This window comes from Castor canadensis, chromosome 11, assembly GCF_047511655.1.
Source record: "Castor canadensis chromosome 11, mCasCan1.hap1v2, whole genome shotgun sequence".
Classification (NCBI taxonomy): Eukaryota; Metazoa; Chordata; class Mammalia; order Rodentia; family Castoridae; genus Castor; species Castor canadensis.
In genome coordinates this window covers 24,126,302-24,148,151 of record NC_133396.1, presented here as the reverse complement: position 1 = coordinate 24,148,151, position 21,850 = coordinate 24,126,302, and the positions used below count along the sequence as shown (strand labels likewise).

General features: G+C 42.5%; 1 protein-coding gene and 2 non-coding genes across 3 annotated transcripts; 1 reads left to right on the top strand and 2 right to left on the bottom strand.

The window, feature by feature from the left end:
- Positions 1-354: 354 nt before the first annotated feature.
- Positions 355-21,007, bottom strand: Cwc25 (CWC25 spliceosome associated protein homolog). Its single transcript, XM_020172259.2, has 10 exons — positions 20,819-21,007; positions 18,511-18,683; positions 13,376-13,612; positions 11,639-11,708; positions 10,143-10,270; positions 9,372-9,435; positions 7,861-8,063; positions 6,928-7,026; positions 2,592-2,753; positions 355-1,729 (listed from the first exon to the last, which is right to left on the bottom strand). The coding sequence occupies exons 1-10, from the start codon at positions 20,834-20,836 to the stop codon at positions 1,615-1,617; spliced, it is 1,269 nt and encodes a 422-aa protein (XP_020027848.1). The 5' UTR covers positions 20,837-21,007; the 3' UTR covers positions 355-1,614.
- On the top strand, positions 3,393-3,525 carry LOC141414483 (small nucleolar RNA SNORA51). Its single transcript, XR_012439510.1, has one exon. It is a non-coding gene; the product is annotated as a small nucleolar RNA SNORA51 (small nucleolar RNA).
- On the bottom strand, positions 12,688-12,857 carry LOC141414175 (U1 spliceosomal RNA). The gene has a single exon (XR_012439255.1). It is a non-coding gene; the product is annotated as a U1 spliceosomal RNA (small nuclear RNA).
- Positions 21,008-21,850: the final 843 nt, after the last annotated feature.

Sequence of the window (21,850 nt, the reverse complement as noted above, 5' to 3'; positions counted from 1 at the left end):
CACTCCCCTGAGCCGAGGGCGCGCTCCACCCGCGGGGCACGCCCCTTTCCCCAGGGCCAATGAGAGGGGCAGACCTAGAACCCTGGGATTTATGAATGGGCCCCGCGCCCACCCACCTGTCGTCTGGCCTCTATCGGCCTAAGGGTCAAGAGACCGCCAGCACCTGCAGACACCTACCCTAATAATCGTCTCATTCTGTGGCTTGCTCTATGAATTCTAACTAAACTGCCCACGCTTTGTTACATAACTCCTCTGGGAGGAAGGATCTGTGCATATTTGACACAAATCACGGATTAACATTCGGTGTGGGAATATGAAAACCCGGTACTACGCACGTGGTCACTCTTTACACAGTTACAAAAATAAATGTAGCCTTTATTATTACCAAGTAATAGGATAAAAACCATAATTAACAGTAGCAGAGGGCAGCAGGATGAGGTGATTAATGAGTAATGTTACATTCTCTGGGGAAAAACTGGGTTTTAAGCATTACAGTGACTGGCATAAGTGCTCAAAAATAAAAACCCAAATACATTTGAAGCAGAATTAGGAATTAGTAGAACAAGGAAATTGCCCAGATAATGTGTGACAGGTCAAGAGTGCCTAGGAGTTCCCTGGTCAGATGAGGGCTCCTTGAGTCTTTTGTTTTTGTAATAGCTGACTAAAAATGACTGCTAAAAATCTAAAATTGTAAGGTTACTACATGACTAAAAAGCAGCAGCAGCAGCCATGAAACAAATAGCTTCCATTTTATTTTCTTTTAGGAGCCATAGAGAATACTGGCAGTGAGGTCCTGACTCCTCAAATCATTTGTCTTTGTTGCTGTACTCCTACATCTGAGACTAAGCAGTGGAAAAGGATACTCTAGATTCTATCAATAAACTCAGGTTCCTTCCAGACCTGCCTGATTCAGAGAGAAAAATGAGCCAATCTGCCTCACTATCACTAACAAGGTTCAATGTATTTCTATACATAGTAAAATTACAAGATGGTTTCACACATTAACTTTTTTTTTAAAACAAGTAAAAAAAATATAGATTTGTACATATACACAATATGTTTTTACCATTCAAAGACCAAATAGCTAACATTTCATTTAGGACTCTTTATTATTTTCTCTTCTAGGTTCTTTCTTGGTCACACTCTTGGATCTGCCTTAAACTGACGTCATTCTGTTACATTATCTGCTAAGCATGTAAATATTCATTTATCCTGGTAAGCACAATCTATGAGAGGTTCTGGAGAGAGGTTCTGAAAGGTCCAGTTTGTAGTGAGGCAGTGGAATAGGTCTGTTCACAGGTGGAAGGGAAGAGGTGTGACAAACATCACAAGCTCAGGGAGCATCTTTCCAGAGTAGGATGACCAACCAGTGCCTGCTCATTAAAACACAGTCAAAACCACTGTGCCCCCAGCAAAAGTTTCTGAGGGTCCCATAATCAATGGTTCTCAAAGGATGTGGTAAGGTGCTTCAGGAATCAATGGACACGGGTCACTTTGAACAGTGGTGGTTTGACATCTATAGAAGAAACCATTTGAACTCTTATAAAGAGAATTTTTAAGGGTCACCAGCCTCCCTGGAAAATTCAGAAAAGCCAGTAAGAGAGGGGATGGCTTTCATCTTTTCATAAAGTTCTTCTCCAGGTCTACTGAAGTTCTCTGCAGAGAATGGACGTTCCTCTTCACTCGATCTTCCAAGGAGGAAGTACATGCACTTTCTAGCTTCATGCGACTAGGAAGAGAACACAGGTGAATGGAAACAAAAAATGTTTTGAATTGGTCAATTCTCTGGCAGAATTAGAAGAAACAGATTGGTAGCGATAAAGCAACTGTAGAAACACAAACTCTTTTCAGCCCACATAGATAATTTCCAAGTGACTCCATCTGGAACCAAATTTTTTTAATGCCCATAAGAGAAAAATTCATGTTTTGAAAAAAAAAGTCAAAGTCTCATTGGAAAAAAAGGCTTTCTGAACCATAAATTCTTCTTTGTAAAAAGAAGGCCAAGGAATTTCAGCGATTTAGGAAAAAATACCAATTCACTTCTCTCTCCTTCAAATCAAAGACCTCCCACTGACTGGCCAAAGTGAATCACACCTGTAATCTTAGCTACTTAGGAGGCGGAGATCAGAAGAATCACAAGTTCAAGGCCAGCCCTAGCAAAAAATTCTCTAGACACAATCTCAACCAATAAAAAAAGCTGGGCGTGGTGGTACATACCTGTTATCCCAGCTGCCTGGGAACTGTAAACAAGAGGATCACTGTTCAAGGCAGTCCCCTCCCCCCACCACAGGCATAAATGTGAGACCCTATTTTTAAAAATTACTAAAAAGCAAAAGGATTGGGGATGTTGCTCAGGTGGTAGGACATCTGCTTAACAAGAACAAGGCACTGAATTCAAACTCTGGTACTGAAAAAAAAAAAAAAAGAAAGCCAACTCCAATTGTCTGAAGGAAGCAATATCAAAGGTGGTCCTGATATTTGTTCTCCCAATGCAGACACAGAAACACCCTGGAACACAAAGAACCCAAGGCCAAACTGTCTCCTGGAGACCATGCCCATATGAGCTGCAGGCAGGAAGAAGATGCACTTACTGGATGAACTTCCCGTCCCGGGAGTCCAGCTTCTCCAGCCTCTGCTCTTGTTCATCTTCCCTGGCATGCCTTTTGAGGATGTTCAGCCTCTCTTCCTCCCGCCACTTAGCATTTTCCATCATCTCATGCCGTTTTCGCTCTAGTTCCTCAGCTGAGAGTTTTCTGTTGTGCACACAAACCATCCCATCAGTTCTACCTCACTCCCAGCAAGTAAACCAGAAACAGAGAGACAGAGGTCAGGCAGGAACCCAGGCGCTCCAGCTTATGGCTGTCTCCACATACATGCGCAGCCTAGTGCCACACTACCCTGAATTCCTTCCTTTAACATCCTGAGCAGGTGGTCTCAAGCACATTTTAGACTTTCAGTGAAGGATTCCAAAATCTCACTCAGTGATTTCTAGGGTAATAAATAACAATATGAAATAAATTGAGAACTAATCAGGCACATAAGCTTACAGCAATTACATCCCCATTGCCCAACAACTTATAGAAGAACAGAGGACTAGATTATCCATGTCACTGTTGATATCTACCACCTACCCATAAGAGATGCTTAGAAATTCATGGATACAGGGACTGGTGGAGTGGCTCAAGTGGTAGAGCACCTGCCTAGCAAAAAGAAACCCCAGTACCACCAAAAAGAAAAAAGAAGAGAAATTTATAGATGTAGTCCATGAGTGCACCACTTCAGGACTCAGGGGGATGACAAAAACCTGACCTAACTTAGCCTCAGAAACTAATAGGTAGGTCTTCCCCTGGCACTCACTGCAAATAAAGTTATAGCAAGAAAAGGAGGTGAATGGCCTCCTGGTGCTCACCACAGGCTGTGTTCTTACACTGACTTTATAGAAAGAGGAGGCCAAAGAAAACATATACCATATACACTTCAGCCCAGGCACAGGGCCTGGTCTGTATTGTGAATGGGGAAACACAGGGTGGGGAAAAAAAAGAAAAGGAGGTGAAGAACCAGCTTATTATTTAACAGTGTCAGACATCCAAATCCATTATTTCTCAAATGGGTATATGTTATAGAATTATCACAATGAAATCCCCCTGTATTGTTAATGTATAGTAATTTACAAAAATAAAATTTAAAAAAGAAAAATAATTTTTGAAGTTCCATAAGGGACTCCCATTTTGAGAAATAAATTTAAACACTAAAAACTGAAATTTAGTTATCCATGGTAAAATGACTATACTCCCTTATCAAAAAAACCCACTTAATAAAATAGGTTAGACCACAAAGAGAACAGAAAAGGAGGTAACACTGGATAAGAGATGTTAATGAATCACTTGTTGGAAAAATGGAAGTGGATGGAGGAGATTGAAGAAACTGAACACAAAGTGCCTGACACTGATGAGAAGCCAGCAGATATAAGCTATACCATCCAGGGAAGGTTCAAGGACCACAGGCAGCAAGCACTTCAGAGGATGGAAGCATAGGGCTGAATACAAAGGGACTCATCTAAACCCTGTACCAGGCCCCTTGCTTTTCATGCCTAACTTGGGGAAGCCAGGGACTACTCTGCCTAACACCTCCAGGAGACCCTCAGTTTACTCTGAAGGAATGGAACCAGACAGGAGATGAGAAGATGCAAAGGCACCAGGTACAGCACAGAAAGCTGCCAGGCCAGCAAACTGCAAACAGGATGAAGTGAAAGTTCATACTCCACACTGAAACTCCCAGCTCCTGCTGGAATCTGTGCTCACTCGCAGAATGCCAGCAGCCAGACTTACAGCTCCTTGGTCAGCAACCACAAGATTTTCCTCTGGAGAAATTTATTAGTTCCTGATAAGAGAATCAAAGATACTGATAGCTGAATGTCCCAGCTAAAAAACAGTTCAAACCCAATAATCTACCAGTAGATGAGCCCTCTTAATAAATCCGTATGTCCAGCTCTTTTGTACCTCAGTCTTAAATACGAATAAATAGTGAAGTATCACCAGGAAATAGTCAAAATGAAAGACAAACACCAAAACAAATGGAAAAGGGTATTTGGACAAAAGAGAAAGCACAAACCAAAAGTTTTCAAAACTTTACAATTGTTAGGTGTGATGGTGCACACCTCTAATCCCAGCACTTGGGAGGCTGAGTCAAGAGATCACCTGTTTGAGGCCAGGCAGAGGTAGATAGCAAATTGCAGGCCGTCCTGAGACCCCACATCCCAATAAATAAATAAATACCAAAAAAAGAGATTACTTTAAATTGAGAATCTCACTGCAAAAGACAAGCTCCATCTTTTCAACGGATAAGAAAGTTGTTTTAGATCACCACACAAATGAAAACACAAAAATTTTTAGACTCACACAGAACTCTTGGGCCCTTGAGAAAACATCTAGTACCTCTCAGTCTGAGAAACAATGATTCTGTAGCACTAATCGATTAGAAAGATTTTACAGCCATAAACATTCCTTTTTTTGTCTTAATTCAATAGCAGGTTACATAAAACAATCTCAACTATCGGAACACCAACCCAAACAGCTCTTTAAACAGGCAAAAAAGGTATCGAAAGATCCATGCATTAAAATTGCTGTGGTTTTACTCCTGGAAGAGAGAAGTCCTTAAAGCTATAACTCATTTTATTTCATTTTATTTACTTCTTTTGAGATGGGGTCTTGCTATGTTGCCTGGACTGGCCCTGAACTCCTCAGTGGAAGTGATTCTCTTCCCTCAGCTGGGACTACAGCTAACTCATTTTTTTGTTTGTTTGTTTTTTGAGACAGGGTCTTGCTCTGTAGCCCAGGAAGGCCTCACACTTGAGATCCTTCTGTCTCTGACTCCTGAGTGCTGGGATTATAGGCACGTATTAGCATGCCTGGCTCTTCACTCATTTTAAATTGTAAAATTCAGCAGGAAGGGCTGGAGGAATAGCTCAGTGCATGAGACCCTGCATTTGATCACCAGCACCACAAAAAAACAGTAACAAAAAATCTAAGTGGGGGAGGTGGCACAATGTATACACATGTAAGTAAATGTAAAAATGATAAAATAGAAGTAGAAAAAAAAATCTAAGGACGATAAGAAAAGCTGGCAAAATAAGACAAATTCAAGTGATGGCAGATGGTAAGAGAAACAGAAATAAAGCAGGATCTGAAAAAGTAGAGTCATGTGCTGACCAAGAACCTTAAGATATAAATAAAAAAATACATGAGCATCCCTAAGTGCAGTGTGAATTACAGTTGGGGAGGACTGACTCCCATGTCATTAATAAGATTGAGTTATGTGAAATGTACTCTGTCTGGGAAGGCAGAGAAATAGGTAACATACTTTGGAAAGGTGCCAGTCAAAATATTAAAACCTTTTTTAAAAAGGGAATTGAGTGGCTAACTTAAAAGGGACCTTAATATTCCAAACGACATAGTGAATAAAAAATCTTCCTTTTCAATACTGGAATCACCAAGCAGCTTTAAAAATATTGGTATCTGATCCACCCCTAGAGATTATGATAAAATAGGATGAAGTGTCACAGGTCATTCTAATGTACAGCCAATTTGTTTAGAAATGCTGGTATATACAACCCAGAGAACAATAAATGGAACTTCACAAAAGTTGCCAACCTCATCTAAACTTCTACTAAGAGCAACCTAGACCCCCAATAATAGCTATTCATGGGCATAGCCATGTCTTCACAGGTCCCAGGGCCATACCCCCATGGTCTGTCTGTCCCACTCTACACACAGCTCTACCCACAAGGAAAGCATCTTGCTTCTCTTTCAGTGGATGCCTAAGAAAGAAACGTTAAAGGGTTCTTAGCCGGGCACTGGTGGTTCACACCTGTAATCCTAGCTACTCAGAAGACAGAGATTGGGTTCAAAGCCAGCCCAGGCAAATAGTTCTTGAGACCCTATCTCAAAAAAAACCCATCACAAAAAAAGCCACTAATGGGAGTGGCTCAAGGTGTAGGCCCTGAGTTCAAATCCCAGTACCTCAAAAAAAACAAAACAAAACAAAAAAAACCCCACAGTTGTTATTAAGTCAGAACTATTGACTTTGTCCTTTCAATGTACCTCACACGGTAGGAGGGTGGGAGAAAGGCCATTAGAAGGTGATCAAATGATCAAGAAGTTCGTGGGTCAAGGCCAGCCTGGGTAAATAGTTCATGAGACCTTATCTCCAAAATAACCAGAGCAAAATGAACTGGAGGTGTGACTCAAGCAGTAGAGCAAGAAGCCCTGAGTTCAAATCCCATGGCCCCACAAAAAGAAAGTCATCAATTGAATAAAAGTTGATTTGAAAAAAAAAAGGTTAGACAGATTATCCATTTGTCCTGGTGTTAGCTGCTTCAAGATGCAGTCTTACAGAATCTACAGTTAATCTACTGCACTCCTGACTTACCTGGTATATCCAGAAGCATGCCGCCTCTGGTAGACCTCCTTTTTAGGTGATGGGCTCTTAGTCTGGGTCCTCTCTCTCCTGTTTACCTTAGAGTTGTGCCTGTAATGGACACAGAGGAGAAAATTCTTAACATAGGAGTTTATTATATATCCTTCAAACAATGGAAAAAGAAAGAAGTGTCTGATGAGCACCAGTGACACATGCCTGTAATCCTAGCTACTCAGAAGCAGAGATCAGGAGGATCAACGTTTGAAGCCAGCCTGAATAAATAGTTCAAGAGACTCTCTCAAAAAAAAAAAAAAAAAAAAAACAAAACTCAAGGTGTAGGCCCTGAGTTCAAGCCCCAGTACCTCCTCCCCCACAAAAAAATGAATTCTCTTAAAATTATAATGTGGAAGAGAAGAAGAGGGAAAATCTGTTGGAGGCTCATGCCTGTAATCCTATTCAGGAGGCAGCGATCAGAAGGAACACAGTTCAAAGCCAGCCCTGTGCAAATAGCTCAGAAGACCCTATCTTAAAAAAACCCATTATAAAAAAGGGCTGACTGAGTGGCTCAAGCACTAAGAGCACCTGCAAAACAAGCATTCCCAGTGCTGCAAAAAAAAAAAAAAAAAAAAAAAAAAAAGGGAGGGGGGAATCTACAAAAATATATATTTGTATATTCCTACAAATCTATGCTCCTAGGGGGTCTAAGTTTTACATTTAGGTAAGAAAAAAAAGATGCAAAGGATGTAACATAGCACAGACATTCGAGAAAATCAATGATGGCCACTGCTAAAAGCAAATGGGTGGGGGCAACCTCAAGTACTGAAGGCCTTATCTAGCATGAGAGACACCCTGGTTCAATCCCTAGTACTACAAAAAAAAAAAAAAAAAAAAAAGCAAGTACCTACTGGGACCACAGGTTATTTCCCAGGGAATTCCAACACTCACAGTTTGCTGGGCCTTGGGGACTGTGACGTTCTGCCTGGGGATCGAGACCTCCTATCCCGGAACCCCACTTCCCTGGTGTTCTTCTTGCTGGTATGTCTAGAGGGAGAGTGGGAGTTGCTTCTGGACCTGGAACGTTTCTTCATCCCCTTTTGCTCAGCCATCAGAGGACCCTGCAGTCCCTGGTTCCGGTCACAGTCCCTGACCTATATCATTAAGGAAAGAAAGGAAAGAGAAACTTTCATAAGAAAATCCAGCAGTTCAAGAGGAAAAGAATGAGGAATGAGGTCCTGTAGGGGACGGATAGTGATTACAGATGAAACTTATCTTCAGAATTTCCTAAAATGATGTACCCACCCAATCACCTAAATTGGCTCTTCATTAGTCTAAGGAAGACCAAGAGGCAGAAGCATAAGGGACAAGAGCACAAAGGTTAAAAATACTGATGGAGCTGAGCACTGGTGGCTCACACTTGTAATCCTAGCTACTCAAGAGGGAGAAATCAGGATTGTGGCTCGAAGCCAGGCAGGCCAGGGCAAATAGTTCGAGAGACCCTATCTTAAAGATACCCAATACAAAAAAAGGGCCGGGGGAGTGGCTCAAGGTGTAGGTCCTAAGTTCAAACCCTAGTACAGCCATGGGTGCATTGACACACACCAGGTATCCCCACACTTGGGAGAGACTGAGGCAGGAGGATCAAGAGTTCAAGGCCTGATCCCCAGCACCAAAAAAAGAAAAGACAAAAAAAAAAAAATTCAAGACCAGCCTGGGTTATACAGTGAGAATCTATGTCATAGAAGAAAAAAAAAAAAGCCACACATGGTGGCAGATGCCTATAATCCCAGCCCTAGGAAGGTGAAGGCAGGAGGACTGCAAGTTCCATTCAAAGCCAGTCTAATCTACATAGTAAGCTCCAGGCCAGCATGTGCTACAGGACAAGACCTTGTCTCAAAAAAATCACGGGCTAGAGAAGTAGCTCAGTGGTACAGTACATATGCAAGGGCTTTGATTTAATGCTAAACATGAAAAAAAAAAAAAAAAAAACTAAGGGATGTCCATTGGTCAAAAGCCATGAAAATGCATACATTTCATGTAAATTATCTGCAGAGGGATAGGCAGAATGCCTAAATGCTCCACTAGTGATTTTTTTTTTTTTTGATAGGACTGGGGTTTGAACTCAGGACTTAAAGCAAGTGCTCTCTACTTGAGCCACACCTCCAGTTCATTTTGCTCTGGTTATTTTGAAGATGGGGTCTTATAAACTATTTGCCTGGGCTAGCCATGAAACTCAATCCTCCTGATCTTAGCCTCCCAAGTAGCCAGGATTACAGGCGTTAAGCCACTGGCACCCAGCTCACTAGTGAATTCTTTTCTGCTCAGAAGACCCTTGGCCATGGTAAAAGGTTTAAGTATAAGACCTAAGCAGGTCCCCAGAAGTCCCAGTCTTCACTGTTCAAACTCCCTATTTGGCCACTCCTTATTTTCTACTCCCTTTGAAAAGTCCACATCTTTACCTGTAAGCCATATCCGGGGACTTTGGACAAAACAGGAAAGGAATTTGCCACCTTCTTCTGAGACCTAAGATATTGAAACACATACACTCATTGGAGAAAAAAAAAAATGCAAACAAGGTCCAGTTTAAATCTCCCAGGCAGAAACACATGCCCTGTTTCCCATGTGACCTTTCCCACCTCCCAGCTATTACTTGACAGCATGTTTTTCTATTTGGACTGTCTTTGCTGGAAGATGCATCAGCACAGTCAAGTTTTTCCTGTGAAAACCCGTGGGTCGAGCTTCTCAGCCCCAGCACCCGAGCACATGAACACATTTTCCTCTCACCTTGTGTTGCTATTCCAGGGACTAATCGTGAGTCAGCAGCAGCGAGGCTGACTGTTCCCTCGGGAAGACACAGAATGGTCCACATGGGCCCATTAACCCATTAAAAAAAAAGCCTACATAAAACCCACTTCAGTCCTGAGAACTCAAGCTGAGATGAAATGGAGTCCCACTAGAAAGTATGACCTAAGATCTGCCAGGCTAAAGTTAGCTCTATTAGGGAGGTCTCACTACAGTAGGACACTAGACCCACGCATTTAGCATAGTCAAGGAATTCTAGTGTCAGTTGACAAGCTCTGTGGCACAGGGCCTGAATCTTAAGTTCGCCACTGAAACTCCAGTGCCTGGCAGTTCCCAGCATAGGGCAGGTGCTCTTATTCACTCCTTACAGAGGGAAGTGAATGAGCAAGACAGTCAATAAGGAGGGAGACTGGCTTCCACTTGCTCACCTCCCCCGGCTGTGCTCATCCTCACTGCTGGAATGATCACTACTCGAGCTTCTATGCTTGTGTTTCTTGTGCTTCTTTTTCTTCTCCTTCTTTTTCTTCTTCTCCTTTTTTTCCAGACTCATTTGCAACTAGAAAATGCCCAGAACATAACCATTCAAGATTACTGAGCCCCCGTCAGTCTCCTGTGTGGAGACTGGGTGTCGCATAAACTATGTTAATTCTATGCCTCTACAGAGATCCAGGATAGTATTAGGGTTTCCTGTCAACAAACCTGATTTTGTACAAATGCACCCTTGACTCCCAAACAGAACTTCTGATGGGTGGGCAAGGAATTCAAGTTTTTAAATAGTCCCCAGAACTTACTTCCTAGGAATTCTCATTCTTTTTTTTTTTTTTGCAGTACTGAGGCTTGAACTCAGGGCCTTCACCTTGAGCCACTCTACCAGCCCTATTTTTGTGTAGGGTTTTGAACTGGGATCCTCCTGATCTCTGCCTCCTGAGTAGCTAGGATTACAGGCATGAACCACCGACAGAATTCTCATTCTTAAAACAACCAAAGATTGTGAGGTCAATCTTTTTATATATATATATATATATTTTTTTTTTTTTTTTTCCCCAGTACTGGGGTTTGACCTCAGGGGCAGACGCTCTACCACTTGAGCCACTCCACCAGGCCAAAATCAATCTTTAATTTTCCTTATCAACTGATACAAGAATAATCACATAATCAGTCATATCATGTGATTGTTAAGTGAGCCCTAGAAGCTTTATACAAAAACCAAGGACACACACTCTAGTCTCCTGAACACTGCATGATCACACCTTCCACAGGCGTATCTCATACCTTTTTCCTGAAAGAAATGACAATACACAGTGCTTTTACCAACCAAAAGACAAAAGAGGAAATTAAGCTTATCTAAACTTAATGAATTAATATTACATAAAACCACCAGGAAATGGTGTCTAAAAAACAAAAGTTTTAAGGTAGACATGGTGGTACACACTTGTAATCCCAGCACATGGGAAGTGGAGGCAGGAGGAGCCTGAGTTTGAGGCCAGCCTGGGCAAAGTAATTAAGATCTTAAAACAAAATACAAACAAAAGCCAGGTGGTGGATTACAGGCATAATCCTACCTACTCAGGAGGCAGAGATCAGGAAAATTGGTTCAAAGCCAGCCCCAGGGTAATTAGTTCTGGAGATCCTGTCTCAAAAAAACCTCAAAATTCATCACAAAAAATGTCTGGCAGAGTGGCTCAAGCGATAAAAGTGCTAACAAGCATGAAGCCCTGTGTTCAAAACCCAACACAAGACAAAAAAGGACTGGTAGAGTACTCGTCTAGCAAGAGCAAGGCCCTGGTTTCAATCCCCAGAACAGGAGAAAAAAAAAAAAAAAATCATTGTTTTCCCTCCTAAAATAAGAAGAAATGGAGAAGTCCTCGTTCTCATGTTAAGTAGCTAAAGGATACTCTCCATGCTTATTTAATACACAACTTACCAATTCTTTGATTTTCTTCATTTTCACAGGATTGTTCAATACCTCTCTTTTTTTCTCTTCCTCTTTCTTCCTAAATAGAGGAAATCATAAAAATCATGACTATTTCTTTTGGAAAGGGGATTAAGTTATTCTCTCCAAATTCTATATAACAACCTGTTTTCCAAATGCATACACACAAAACCAGTGTTGAAATCTGCAAGATGCTGTGGAAGGCAGAAATGTCCCCCAAATCTAGCGAAGAGACTGCATATTGTGGAGAACATCTAGACAAGGGCATTGCTGTGCGAGCCAATGAGTTCTGTCTGTTTCTCATCAGGCTTCATGCTCAAGGCTTCCCACTGGATCAAGTAAATGGGTATCATCCTGTATAGCCACTAGTTGCAATGTTTCAAAAACTGCCTCCTCTATTCAGCATAGTAACACCTGGGGAGTAAGAGAGTGGACTGATTCCTCTTTGAGGATGTCTAACTGATATACTGTCCATAGGAGGGTAAACTGCTGGTCTCCCTGAAAGACAATTTGGTAACATTAAGCGCAGCCAGAACATACTCTTCAATCTCACAAATTCTACCTAAAGAATTTGTTATTAGGGCCAGGCACTAGTGGTTCCCATCTGTAATCCTAGCTACTTCAGCAGGCAGAGATCAGGAATATCTCCATTCAAGACCAGCCCAGGCGAATAGTTCTCAAAAATGCCCAACACACAAGATGCAAGAAAAGAAACAAACAAACAAAAAATACTCAACACAAAGAAGTGCTGGTGGTATGGTCAAGTTATAGAGCACCTGCCTAGGAAGCACAAGGCTCTGCATTCAGGGTTGGTGGAGTGGCTCAAGTGGTAAGAACACCTGCCTAGCAAGTGTGAGGCCCTGAATTCAAAGCCCAGTGCAGGTAAAAAAAAAAAAAAAAAAGCTCTGCATTCAAACCTCAGTATTGGTAAAAATAAAAATAAAAGCTAGAGGTATGCCTCAAGCAGCACCTGCCTAGCAAGCACCTGTCACATTCAAGCCCTAGGATGGCCAAAACATAAATAAACTTTTTTTTTTATTCAGGGGACAGAGCAAATGCAACCCCCCACTACCACAAATTATGCAATCAAGTTTCCCACATTTGGGGAAATTGCAGGGGTCAGCACATCTGGAGTGCAATGGATAAGCCTCGCCCCAGGGAAAATCACCTTTATGATCATGGTATCACAAACATGATACCATGTATATGAACATTTTTCAATGTTCAATTTTACACATTAGAACTTATGGAAATTAAACCAAAATAAATAAGAATCTACATAGTATGATCTCATTTAGCAGCTCTACTTTTACCTGTTACATATTAGGGTTCCAAGTTTCTAAAGTTTCTCTTTAAAGGGTTTTGCTGGTCCACACAAGAAAGATATGGGTAAGAAGGCCTATTCACCCACCTATAATACATCCACAAATTTCCAGAAAGCTGCCAACCTTTGTCACCATGTTTCTACCTCCCATTTTTGTTTAAGGGCCAGAGGTAAATGAATAATCTAGTCTGGTTTGGTGCATTTGCCAATATCTTTCCATCAGCCCAGATGTGGCACCCTTACTGGAACTCATTCTCATCATCAGGAAGCACAAATGGAGACAAATCCTTTTGTTGGGCAGATAAAAGCTAAAGAGAAACCACCGGCAAAGCAACAGGACTGCCAGCCTCGGCAATACAATGAGCATCTGTGTAACAAGCCCCTTCCCACCCCTTGAGCAGTACCTGATGATGAAAAGTGGATCCTCCCGGATTTTGCTGGCCATGTCAAGAAGGGAATTGGCACCAGATGGGGCAAAGATAGAGCCTGGGAGGAGTCCTGTCTCAGAAGAACAGCCTGCCTCCTTCTCCTCCATCTTCTCAAAAACATACTTGTCAATGGGGCGCCCCAGCAGGTACTCATCACGATTCACCATCCCACCAGGACCCTGGTACATCCAGTCCAACTTTTCTTCTTTTTTTCTGATTGAAGAAAAAAAATCTTAAAAATACAATTAAAGGGAAAGTAGACTCCTGCAAACTTACACACAAAACTGAACTAATTAGGCTGGTGGAATGACTCAAGTGGTAAGAACGCCTGCCTAGCAAGCATGAGGCCCTGAGTTCAAACCCCAGAACTGCCAAAACAAAACAAAACAAAAAAACAAAAAACAAAACAAAACAAAAAAAACTTGAACTAATCAGAGCAGGAATCACTCTATAAGCACCTACCATGGGCTAAACACCAAATCCACCTGGCAGGCATGAAAAAAAAGTGCTTGCCCTCATGGGCCCTCCGACTGAGTGAAGAGATACTTTTCACACACTCAGAGAAATTCACGAGGAAGTGTTCCTCCATTTGGGAACACTTCCAAATGGAGGAACACTCCATTACAAAGTTTTTTTGTCCATTTGTTTGTTTTTAATAACTATGCTATATTTTAACTTGTTTTTGGCAATGATGGGGTTCAGGGCTTCATGCTTGCTAGGCAAGTACTCTACCACTTGAGCCACACTTCCAGCCCACATTACAAAGTCTTTACATTATGCCTTTACCTAGAAGATAAAATAATTCATAAGCTAATTCTACCTCATCATCTTGTCACAAACAACTGATAGAGCCATTGAGCACATATCCCATTGTGTTCATTGTACATAATGGTGCATGGCACAGTGGCACCAAAAATAATACTACAAGTTTGGGGAGACAATAAGAACAGAGATAACTAATAAGCAAATGATACTTTAAGCCAAAAGAGAGGGCCCCATGAGGTCAAAGTAACATATCAAGCAAATATTTTCCTGTGGTTCTGGAGGGGAAACCTGGTGAGAAAATGGAATCTTCATGTGACAGACAGTCTAGGCATGCTGAATTCATAACAGCAGTGTAGATACAGCAATGAAACATGCATGCTGCAAGCAGTCATTTTTTTCATCAACAGTATTACCTGCAGCACTATTCACAATAGCCAAGTTATGGAATCAGCTTAGGTGCCCATCAACAGATCAATAGATAAAGAAAATGTGGGCCAGGTCCCAGTGACTCACGCCTGTAATCCTATCCACTTGGGAGGCTGAGATCTGGAGGGTCAATGTTCAAGGCCAACTCTGGCAAATAGTTTATAAAACCCTATCATCAAAGTAACCAGAGCAAAATAGAGTGCAGATGTGGCTCACGAAGTAGAGTACCAACTTTGCAAGTGCAAAGCTCTGAGTTCAAATGTGAGTCCCCCCAAAAAAAAAAAAAGAAAATGTAGTATATACACAATATTTTTTTATGAGTGAATAACATTCATGAAATCATGTTGCTTGCAACAAAATGGATGTATAGCAAGAGTATCATGTTAAGTGAAATAAGGCAGACTCAGAAAGGCAAATATTGCGTATTTTTCTCAGATGTGTAACCTAGATTAAAAAGTTTAAAAAGATAAGAAAGTAGAAGGGGAACTATTTGAAAAGAGGAAGGAGAAGGAGGGAAGTGGGGAGAAGAGAGGGTCATGGGGCAACTATGACCAAATCATATTATATATGTGTATAAAAATATTGTAATGAAATCCACTCCTGCTGGGTGCCAGTGGCTCACGCCTGTAATCCTAGTTACTCAGAAGGCAGAGATTAGAAGGATCACAGTTTGAAGCCAGCCCAGGCAAATAGTTAGAGAGACCCTATTTTGAAAAAACTTCTCACTAAAAAGTGTTGGCAGAATGACAAAAGGTATAGGCCCTGAGTTCAAACCCCAGTGCCTCAAAACAAAAGAAGAAGAAGAGAAAACAATCACTATTAACACCCAGTGTGGTGGTAAGTGCCAGTAATCATAGCATTCAGGAGGCTGAGGCAGGAGAATCTCCAGTTTGAGGCCAGCCTAGTCTACATGACAAGACCCTGCCTCAGCTAGTGGAGTGGCTCAAGTGGTAAGAGCTCCTGCCTAGCAAGCATGATGCCCTTGAGTTCAAACCCAAGTGCTGCAAAAAAAAAAAGAAAGAAAAAGATCCTGTCTGAAAAAAAAAAGCAGTATCCATATCATTAAATTGAATGTGCTTTGAATTCAATTTTTTGTTTAATTTGTGTATTTGTTTTGTTTTGAGACTATGTAAGACTGTGATCACAAAGAATGAGTTACTACTTGCATACTTGAAGTTTTTTTTTTTTTTTGGCATTACTAGGGTCTGAACTCAGGGCTCACACTTGCTAGGCATTTTGGGTGTGTGTGTGTTGCACCAGGGAAGGAGTGCTGGGGTTTGAACACGGTGCCTCATGCTTATTAGGCAGGTACTCTACCATTTGAGCCGCTCCACCAACCCTTTTTGTGTGTGTGTGTGATGGGTATTTTCAAGATAAGGTCTCACCAACTATTTGCCCAGGCTGGCTTCCAACCTCGATCCTCGTGATCTCTGCCTCCTAAGTAGGTAGAATTACAGGCGTGAGCCACCTGCACCCAGCTGTGTTGGGTACTTTTGATATAGATAGGGTCTTTCAAACTTTTTGCCCAGGCTGGCTGACCTCAAACTTCAATCCTCCTGATCTTTGCCTTTCAAGTAGCTAGGATGACAGGCATGAGCCACTGACAACCGGCCCTAAACTGTTGGTTTTTTTTTTTGCAGTGCTGGCAATTGAGCGGAGGGCCCTGCCCATGCTAGGCAACTCCTCTACCACTGAGCTATGCTCCCAGACTCAAGGACATTTTTAATGAAAATAATTTAAACCAATACTGGAAGACCATGGTCCTTTATAACTTTTTTTTTTTTGTCTTACTGGGGGCTTGAACTCAGGGCCTACACCTTGATCCACTTCACCAGCCCTTTTTTGTGATAGGTGTTTTCAAGATAGGGTCTCGTAGAACTATTTGCTCGGGGTTAGCTTCAAACCTCGATCCTCCTGATCTGCTTCCTGAGTAGCTAGGATCACTTGTGAGTTTGTTTTTTGAGATAGGATTTCACTATGTAGCATAGGCTGGTCTCAAACTGAAGATCTTCCTGCCTCAGCCTCCTAGTGCTGCAATTACAGATGGATGTCACCATGTCCAGCTAAGACAAATACTCTTATAAAGTAGTAATTGCATGGTTCTACCTGGTCTTTTTGTTTGTTTTTTGTTTGTTTGGTAGTGCTGGGGTTTGAACTCAGGGCTTCATGCTAGACAGGCACTCTACCACTTAAGCCACACTGCCAATCATTTTTTGTGCTGGGTATTTTCAAGATTAAGGCCTTAAGGAGAACTATTTGCCCAGGCTAGCTTCAAACCTTGATCCTCCTAATCTCTGCCTCCTGAGTAGCTAGGATTATAGGCATGAGTCACCAGTGCCCAGTTTGTTTGTTTGTTTTTAAGACAGTATCTCACTATGTAGTAAGAGATGGGGTTGAATTTGCATTCTCCTGCTTCTGCCTCTCATGCTCTACCTAGTCTTAAAAGGACTCAATTCATATCAGCCTACTCAGGCTCTCTAGTAAGAGAACACGTAGAACTGGGATCCAGGGCCACCACTAACCAGAAGCAATAACTGGGTCACTCTAGGCAAGTTTCTTCTGGCAGCTCTTTATCCTCCTCTCTAAAATGAGTAACTACTGCCTCTTGTTATTATTTTGAGTTTTTTAATGAGAAAATATTTAAAGAGAAAGCATGTAAAAGCAAATTGGTCCGATAGAGTTTTGCTGTTGCTAACATTAAGGATATAGACCAGGTTCTTCAACAAAGCTGCACATTTGCATCACCCCAGTGGGCTTTTAAAACACATAGATGGGGCCTACAGAGTGCTCAAGTGGTAGAGTGCCTGCCTAGCAAGCATGAGGCCCTGAGTTCAAACTCCAGTACCACTAAAAAAAAACCAAAACAACAACAAAAAGCATGTAGATGCCCTTACTCCACACAGCCTCTTCTACTCAAAGGGAATCGGCTATTGTGGGACTTGCTCTCATCTTTACTTACTTAATTTTCTAAGCCCACTCCACAGTGCAAAAGCTGAGAAACCGTTATAAACCACTGTCTAAGAAATACAATTTTATAATATTATTGTTAAATACCAAAGAAACAGTCTATTGCAAAAAAGGATTTGGAGATTCTCAATAATACATATATTAGAGGTCCTCTGTGTTATAAGCCAGATGCACTATAAGCATAGAAAAAGACTACCTAAGGCCAGGTACCAGTGGCTCACACTTGTAATCATAGCTACTCAGGAGGCAAAAATCAGGAGGCTCTTGGTTCAAAGCCAGCCCCAAGCAAATAGTTTTTGAAAACCTACCTCGAAAAAACCCATCACGTAAAAGGGCTGGTGGAGTGGCTCAGTAAGGGTGCCTGCCTAGCAAGAATGAGGCCCTGAGTTCAAACCACCAAAAAGAAAAAAATAATAATTTTTACCTTTGTATAGTAGAACACTTAATTCTTATAACTAATGAGTACACAATCTAAAATCAATGTACTTTAAAATCAAGGGTTCACAAAATCTAAAACTACACATGTCACAATTCATGGTCCCTTTATAAATTGCCCAGAATTCACTATAACATGTGAAATTTATTCACATTAAATTATAATGTAAAGTACATAATTTACATAAAGTATACAAAGTAAAATAATGTGTCTATGATTTAAAAAACTTACAAAATTTCATTCTTATTCTTATTTTTATGTATTTACACCTTAAATATATTACATTTTGTTTAAAAAAATCAACAAACCTTAATGACTTGGGTACCATGCCTTCCTCAATTCTATCCCAAACTTGCTGCAGTTACACAGCTAGTACATGTAGAGCCACTCTTAGAATCCAGGTCAGTCTGAATCCAAAATCCATGTATTTTGCCACTCACTTTCCTACATACTGATGTGGCAGCTGCAGCCAGTCCTGCCATTCTCTACACACCAATACACTAAGCTCCCTGCTTACTTGACGGCCCCGACATCCTCCGCATAGCGCTGCATCTCTTCCCGGGCCCTCTCCTCCCGCAGTTCCCGTTGCAGCTCCTCAATCTTCTTCCGCTCTGCCTCATGCTTCTGCTCAGCCTTCCAGACTTTCTCCACATTGCGAAGGGTCTGGGGGTGCCAACTCTTCTTCAGGTTCTGTGGTGAATGAAAGGATTGGGAAAGAATTCAGTAAGGGGTGAGTGATGAGTGTAACTGGCACTGCCTCACTTGCCCCTCCTATAACCAAAGCATGCCAAGGCAGGCATGTAAGGGCAAGACATCAGGCTGGGGGTATAGCTCAGTGGTAGAGCACTTGCCTAGCTCTAGCTAGGACCTGTGTAAGTTCCTGTGTGAGGACCTGTGTGAGGTCCTGGGTTCAAGCCCCAGCACCAAAAATAAAAAAAAGGCAGCAAAATGTGTTGAACCATGACAAGGTTTGCATCTTGTAATCTCTCATACGTGAGAGGGAGTTGTGCAAGTACATAAAGTTCCATAAAGTTCATAAACAGGCCCTTCCTGAGTTCATTCATCTTGTACTTCCACTGGCCATGCCTAAAGTTGGAGTTGGTGATGGCCAGGCAGAAAGGGCCAAGAAGGGAGGAAGGTGTGTTTTTTGAAAGGTAACAACTCAGTAGCACTGGACATTCATTCTTATGAATACAGTCTTTTTTATCTTGAGCCACTTAACTCCTAAATTCCTAAACTGGCAGGCTTACAATCTACCTAGGACCTCTTTCAACATTCCCTCCCAGGAATTTCCCCTTTGTTCTGATCTTCCCCTTCACCCACAAAGAATGTATCTCTTCACTTTCCTCTTCATCAGTCACTGCTTTGGGTCAGGCTGCCAATCAGGGGAAGTTTCCCTTAAGGAAGTAACATGTAAGGACAACTATAAATTAGCCTGGTGAAGTGGGAAAGGGGGAGAAGGGAGGTTCTTAATTTTTTTTTTTTTTTGGTGGTATTGGCATTTGAACTCAAGGTTTCTGAAATTGCCAGGCAAGCACTCTTGAGCTTGAGCTGTGCCCAAAGGTAAATTTCTTTCTTTTTTTGTTTTGTTTTTGGGGTACTGGGGTTTGAACTCAGGGCTTCACACTTGCCAGGCAGGCTCTCTTACTGCTTGAGCCACTCCCTAGCTTCAAGGATAGAGAAAATATCACTCTAACTGCAGTCACAGCAGTGAAAAAGAACACAGACAAATAATTCAGTGTGACTGGAGGTGAAGCTCAAGCTGATGGAGAAGGGGCACAAGATGAAACCAACTATGAAAGGGCCTTGCAAGCCATGTGAAGGGTCTGGACTTTATCCTGTCGATGGCAGGAAACACCAAAGGGTCATATGCATATGAGAGGCATGACCAGCTATCAGTTGAAGAATGGATGAGAGAGGGCCAAGATTGGAGACCAGTTGGCAAAACTAGATGAGATAATGTAATACGAGGTAACTGGCAGGTGGAAAACGTGCATCAGTGAGAACGCCTTTTTTTTTCCTTTTTTTTTTTTTTTTTTTTGTTTAGTTTGTGAGACAGGGCAGGATCTTACTATGTAGCACAGACTGGTCTCAAACTGTGAACCTCACTGCCTCAACCTCCCAAGTGCTGGGATTACAGGCATGCACTGGACTCCTGTGGGGTACCTTTCACCCATTTGACGTTTTAGCCCCTTGAGAATGAACTATACAATTTAAAAGTAATTGCCACTTAACCTATGTAGGTTGTATGAATATAGAATCTGTCACAACAGACCAGATGCAGCATTAACACAGCAGTGGAAGTCTGAAAGGTGAACATGAAGGTCCCTTCAGGCTTACAACGGACCCTTCCAAATTGTGTGGCTCACAGGTGGAGAGGAGGGGGCACAAACCACCCCTACTACAGTCCAGGACAAGACTCTGAACTACTAGTTAAGAAAGGGAGATGTGTCCCAAGAAAGATAAGGTACACAAAATCCGTGCGCCATGTTCTCAATTTCTGCCTCCTCTTTTAGCCATGGTTCCAACCGTCCCACTCCTCAGCCTTCTCAGTTTCCAGCTCTGAGGAGGGTGGATCACGCCACCAGCCACCACTCACGACACAACTCGCACTCCTTCCCAAGTCTCAGCCCAGTCCCTTCATGGTGCTAACAATCTGTCTCCTCGCCAGGGCTCCTGCCCCCTCCTCCCAAAAAGCCAGGTTTCGTTACCATGGTTATCCACCCCTAACTTACCCTCCCACTTCCACTCCAGCCCCTGCCAATTTCCCCACCCAGTTGGTCTCCGACCTCAGTTCTCCTTTACTACGGCCTCCCTGAACTTACCAGGTCTCCGCCCCCCATGACGGTGGAGACGTTTTCTCCCTACGCGGATCTGGAAGACTCAGGGAAAATCGAGAGCAAACGTAGGGAAATTGTCTGGACACCACCAAACAGAATCTAGTCCCGGGAGGATTCCGCTGCCACTTGCACCGCCCGGCGTAGAGGGCACTTCCGGGAATGGCGTCATATTACGGCGTCGCGTTGCGGAGTGATGACGTTTAGCACTGGACATCGCGCGAGCGTACCGTACTGTTTCCGCTGTTTCCGGACTCGCTGTCACGACCTATCGTCTTGCCTTCTGGCCTGGGCTTCGGAAAATGTGTTCAATTACAGCCTCCTTGCCGGGCGCCGGTGGCTCACGCCGGTAATCCTAGCTACTCAGGAGGCAGCGATCAGGATTGCTATTCGAACCCAGCCCGGGGAAATAGGGAACCCCTATCTCATAAAAAAAAACCGTCACAAAAAAAGGGCTGGTGGCGTAGCTCAAGATGTAGCCCCTGAGTTCAAGCCCCAGTACCGAAAAGAAAAAAAAAAACCTGCCTCCTTAGTCCTCCTGCCCAGTTTTCGTTGCCCTGACAGCGCACCCGGCCCGACTCAGCTTCCCCGGGTGAGACCTGGGAGTGTACCAGTCTACCACCACGTCCAGGTTTCCCAAACGGCTTTCACACCAGTGCCCCTCAAACCAGTACCAACCCTCTAAACTCCAGGTCTGTGTTACCGAGGTAAATAGAAACCATCAAATTGAAATTCCATCGGCTTGCGTGGCCAGCCAACCTTCAGAATCTGCCAGCTTCCCCACGTCTTTAACTGGGTTGCATAGAGTTTTCTGAGTTGTAATACCTTTACATATTCTGGACACCAGTTCTTTGTTAGATATATATTTTACAAATAGTTTCTCAGAGCCTGTGGCTTGCCTATATTTTATTTTTTTATTTTTGGTGGGACCAGAGTTTGAACTCAGGGCTTCAAGCTTACAAACCATCACTTGAGCCACTCCTCCAGCTCGCCTATTAATTTTCTTAACAGTATCTTTTA

Excerpts from the sequence above, each read along its gene's own strand:
- Cwc25 (XM_020172259.2), bottom strand. Across the intron at positions 13,613-18,510 it reads GAGGATGTCGGGGCCGTCAA|AAAAAAAGAAGAAAAGTTGG; the intron begins GTAAGCAGGGAG and ends TTCTTCAATCAG. Across the intron at positions 10,271-11,638 it reads TGAAGAAAATCAAAGAATTG|TTGCAAATGAGTCTGGAAAA; the intron begins GTAAGTTGTGTA and ends GGCATTTTCTAG.